The sequence below is a fragment of the Frankliniella occidentalis genome, unplaced genomic scaffold, assembly GCF_000697945.3.
Source record: "Frankliniella occidentalis isolate FOCC.00 unplaced genomic scaffold, Focc_3.1 Scaffold94, whole genome shotgun sequence".
Taxonomy (NCBI): Eukaryota; Metazoa; Arthropoda; class Insecta; order Thysanoptera; family Thripidae; genus Frankliniella; species Frankliniella occidentalis.
The window spans coordinates 162,746-167,178 of NW_026267223.1; the positions used below are offsets into that span (position 1 = coordinate 162,746).

The following is a 4,433-nucleotide window of genomic DNA, read 5'->3' on the forward strand; positions in this document are numbered from 1 at the left end:
TATGCTCGCTTGCGGCGTGCATATCAAAGCAGGGTGGCAATTCATTTGACATAAGATGGTAGGATACTGACAGGCCTTCCAGACAACGATTTGTAAGGTTTAAGCTTACAGACTTCTCAAATATTGTAATACACGGTATGCTTCCTTTCTTTCAAACTATTCTGCTAGTGAAGATCAAGTGACAAACTACATTCGAAAAACTATGGTGGTAAACCTTTACATGAGTGCTAAAGAAATGTTGAGTTTGAATCCTTAATGGGGTGGAAAAAATTTGTGCCGTTGGCAGTTGTAATGCCTTTGTAAAGGCACTTCTCTTTTAACACTTTTAAAGGTGGGATTTAACACCTTTATTTTACCAGTGTAGTGTAACCACAGAAAACAGCTAACAAGGAACAAGACAAATTGGAATAAATTGTTATCATTATAAAATACACTGCCATAAACATTTTATGCTGAAAACGTTTCCCCTATCTCTCGGAGAGAAGAAAACGTGCATTTTTATTCGCTGTTTGACGGTCAGCCAGCTGTTGAGACGCACAGACAGGAGGCCAGCCAGACAGCGCGCCTCCTGTTCGTCCACTTTCTTTGACACTCGGACAGTCCGACTGTATTGTGCTGCGAATATAAAACCCCCTGACTAAAATTATATCCCGCCGCTGCTCCCGGATCCCTCTGGCGGGACACTGCTGGGCCGGCCACGCCCACGAGAACCGTCCTCGTCGCACGTCCAGAGAGAGATGGAGAGAAACGAAACTTGAATCGGCAAAGAGAAATTCGAGAAGACGCACACCTCTGCTGATTGGCTGGACAGGGCGGCGCCGCGCGTCGGTTGGTCGGTCTATTATCGTGATCAAGGGCGTTATTATGGTCATTATGGTTTGTGTGCGTTATTTAATTAGCAGGGTAGTCGCGCTCTACACTTTCCATTCGGAGTGGACTGTCGCCGCGACCTGTCGGACCACTCGGACGCGCATCACCTGTCAAAACGCCCGAACGTAGTCTACGCGGCAAAAAAGAAAAGAAAAGCAAGTGCGAACTCACCATTAAAAGCCAGCAGCACGAGCGCGGCGACGGCGCTCCACAGACGACGATGATGCATTCCCATTTTTAACATTTGTTTCGACGAATAAATTAAATAAAAACTTAAATAAAGTCAAAACTGTAACAAAAACGAAAAAAAAAATGACACAATCACTTTATGTTACACTTGCACACTGCACCTAAGGGCGCCAATGTGATTCACACGTGAATCTGTGGGACGGTTAACGCGATTGGGGAAACACAAGCACGGATCACACGGGATCAGACACACACACACGCGCGCGGACAAACACACACACACACACACACACACACACACCAGCAGTAATCCAGTGTATCGGGCAGCACTCGATGGAACACACACCTCCCGCACCGCTAGAAACTACCGCCCCACTCGCGGTCTCGCGCCGGACTGAGCGAGAACCGCTCTGCGGACCGCGGCCTCCCCCTGCGCGCCGCCCCCCGCCCGCCACCTCTGCCCCCTCCACTCTCCCTCTCTCCTCTCTCGCTCGCACACATTCGCGCGCTTTGCCTCCCGTTCTCCTTTCTCCTCCATCACTCTCCCTTTCGCAGCTGCATCGCGTACCCCACCTCGTCCCCTTCTCTCTCTCTTTCCTCTCCGTGTCTCCGCTGTTTCCATTCGCTATCTCCTCTACGTTCTCTCTCACGCTCCTCCTATCACCATTCTCATCTAAAGTTTTGATCCGCCCGTGTTTCTAAAATCGACATAAATCGTTTTAATGTTAGTCTATCTATGTATCGCGAGTAGCAGAATAACACTCTATTGCACTTCTAACAATCATACGATTTTCCAACACTGTACCATTATGTTGGTAAGCTGATTTGACGACACCTTTTAACAAGACGGTGAAAATGAGGTAGCCTGCGCCACAGTAACCAATGTAAAGAAAGCAGCAAGCAGCAGTCATGATACAGCGTTGATTTTGCCATAGTCCTATATTTGTATTTTTCGTTTTTAGTTCATTTTAATAACACTTCGGCATTAAACTAAACCCATCACCTAGAAAACAATTCTTTTAATTCAATAAAAAATCCAATACAGTCGATTTTTGACATACTAACGTCAGTTTTGTAACCGATATGTATCCAATTGAGAAAGTTTTCAACAAGTTACAGGATGAAGACGATACACTGGAAATCCATGTATAAGAATGTCGCACATCTGCACGGTGAGTGTGAAGATTTATACATTTGGGGGTGAATAAAAGGATACAATTGTATGAATCACTTTTCACTCATACGCGTGCGTGAAAATATTGTTACACACCTGGAGGTGCGTGAACATTTTTCGCAGGCATGCAGGTGTGCGAATCTTTACAATTTACCTGTAGGGGATCGACATTCGTAAACTTTGATTTCGAGTGTATCGAAATTACTTTCAATCAGGTATATTAGTTTTTCAGTGCAGGGTCATAAGGAAATAATTGTACAGAGACAATTTAGCATATTAGATTCAAAATATCTCTGGAATATTTTAGAAATGTTAAAGTGTTGAGTTACTGATTGAGTTTTCGAGCGATGTATTTACTCTTAAATGCCTCCGGTTTAGTCTGATGCACTTTATGGGGTCGTCCTGACCAGACCTGACGGACGCGTCGACAGACGGCGGCAGTGAAAGTCCAAAGTCGAACACAAAAGTGACCGCAGATCGGAACACGTTCCGTTAACAAGGTCACTTGAGCAGCCAGCGGCGCCCGAACGGGCCACGAAAACAGACAGGGACACATTCTAGTCTCGCTCAGACACCCTCGGGGAGACCTTGACTCGTTTACTGTTCCAGTCCGGATGTGGAGTCCTCGGGTACCAACGGCTGGGGTCATTCGGGGTGATCAATCATAAGCTCTGGAAGTGTTTATTTTTATTTTTATTTATTTACTTTTTATTTATTTCACATTTGATGGGCCCCAGGAGCAATGCTCATGTTAAGGGGCAGTTTACAGATTTTTGGATGGTGGTGACATGGCAGATGGTTTGCACACAATTAATAACAAGATAAAAAAATAGATTATATAAAATACATAGAAGTATTAGGCAAGGATAGCAAACAATATTGAAATTATATTTAGTCTACATAAGTACCTGTCCATGCTGTTGTCTCTTCTATTAATTGCTAATCTTGGGTCATCATCTAAGCTTTGTAAACTATTGACACTTCCATCCTCATCATCTCCTTTCCAGAAATTCTATTTATGAAAAGAATTGTTGTTATAAAATATGTGCATTGTAATTTCAGATTAATAATTTCCATCTAACATCAGTAAAGTCACACCTGTTCATTAGCGTTGCTGGTTTGCTCTAGGGAGAGTGTCTTACGCAATAAACTACCCTTCCTCTGAAGCCCAGCTCCTCCTCTTCCCACACTTGGTTTGCTCCGAGTTTCAGCTGGGACTTCAGCTGCTGTATCTGATTCAGTAGATGCAGCCCTGCGTAGCAAATAAGCTTTAAGTTGTTGTACATTGTAGAGTAAGAGAGTTTCTAAGCTAGATGTTAAACTAGAACATACCTTCGTATACCCAGAACTCGTCTTGCTCTCTCCCTATCTCTATCTTGGCTATCTGCACGTTGATATCTTCTTAGCTCATCAGTAACCTCAATCAGGCGCTGGAGAGTTGACTGCATATTTCCCTTGGAATCATCTCGTGACTGAGATTGCTCTGGAAATTGTTAAGACAAAAAAACTGAGCGTTTGTTCTACAAAAGGATGTATTTTAATTAAGATATTCTCTGTATACTCACCTCTGCTGTAGTCCTTTCTTTCAGTTAGAGGAGAAGATTCCCGTGATTTAGGACCCTAAAGAGAACATTTTTATTTAAAACCACAGTTATCAAGTGACAGATGGATGTTATCCTCCAATTACAAAATATGTGAAAATTTTGGTCAGCTTGAATGTACCTTTAGTCGCACTGGAGGTGTGGGAGTCCCTAATGCTTGAGAAGAACCACGCCTGTAGGAAAGCATATCTGGGGACAGTCTCATTAGTTCTTCAACCTGAGTTGAAGCAAAAGAGACAAAACAGCAGTAAATTTCAACTCAAATTGAGTATATCAATGAGGGAGGAAAAACAACAGAAATACAGTATGCGAATTTAAAACTGACCTGGTCAAGGAGAAGCTGTATTTTTCTATCTTCATCATTATCTGCTCGCCGTCGAGCAGAAGCAAGTTGTCTCAAGTCGTCCCTTTCTCGGTCCCATCTTTCTTTTTCTCTACGTAGCTTTTCATTGGTTGTACGCAGTTTTGCGTGAGCATCTCGAAGTTCCAATAAATCACATTGAAGCTGAAAACAAAAGGTTTTAAAATATAATAATATGTTGGTAAATTTACATGAATAACAAACTTATGTTGTATCATGCATAAATTACTGTGCTTAT

At 42.9% G+C, this 4,433-nt stretch overlaps 3 protein-coding genes across 4 annotated transcripts in view; 1 reads left to right on the plus strand and 2 right to left on the minus strand.

The window, feature by feature from the left end:
* The window catches only part of LOC113215658 (uncharacterized), a 98,889-nt gene extending 97,418 nt beyond the window's left edge, over positions 1-1,471 (minus strand). The window contains exons 1-2 of the mRNA XM_052269527.1: positions 1,361-1,471; positions 1,042-1,159 (exon numbers count right to left, since the gene is read on the minus strand). Coding sequence (XP_052125487.1) covers positions 1,042-1,114 — 73 coding nt within the window. The 5' untranslated portion in view covers positions 1,115-1,159; positions 1,361-1,471. The remainder of the gene's footprint in view (positions 1-1,041; positions 1,160-1,360) is intronic.
* Positions 1,472-1,952: 481 nt separating this feature from the next.
* The window catches only part of LOC113209420 (uncharacterized), a 28,603-nt gene continuing 26,122 nt past the window's right edge, over positions 1,953-4,433 (plus strand). For both annotated transcript variants that reach the window (XM_052269521.1, XM_052269525.1), the window contains exon 1: positions 1,953-1,965. The gene's annotated coding sequence lies outside the window, so the exon portion shown is untranslated. The remainder of the gene's footprint in view (positions 1,966-4,433) is intronic.
* Positions 2,974-4,433, minus strand: part of LOC127749800 (uncharacterized) — a 24,726-nt gene continuing 23,266 nt past the window's right edge. The window contains exons 2-7 of the mRNA XM_052269528.1: positions 4,160-4,398; positions 3,956-4,051; positions 3,799-3,853; positions 3,566-3,716; positions 3,332-3,485; positions 2,974-3,245 (exon numbers count right to left, since the gene is read on the minus strand). Of these exons, the coding sequence (XP_052125488.1) occupies positions 3,090-3,245; positions 3,332-3,485; positions 3,566-3,716; positions 3,799-3,853; positions 3,956-4,051; positions 4,160-4,398 (851 nt within the window). The 3' untranslated portion in view covers positions 2,974-3,089. The remainder of the gene's footprint in view (positions 3,246-3,331; positions 3,486-3,565; positions 3,717-3,798; positions 3,854-3,955; positions 4,052-4,159; positions 4,399-4,433) is intronic.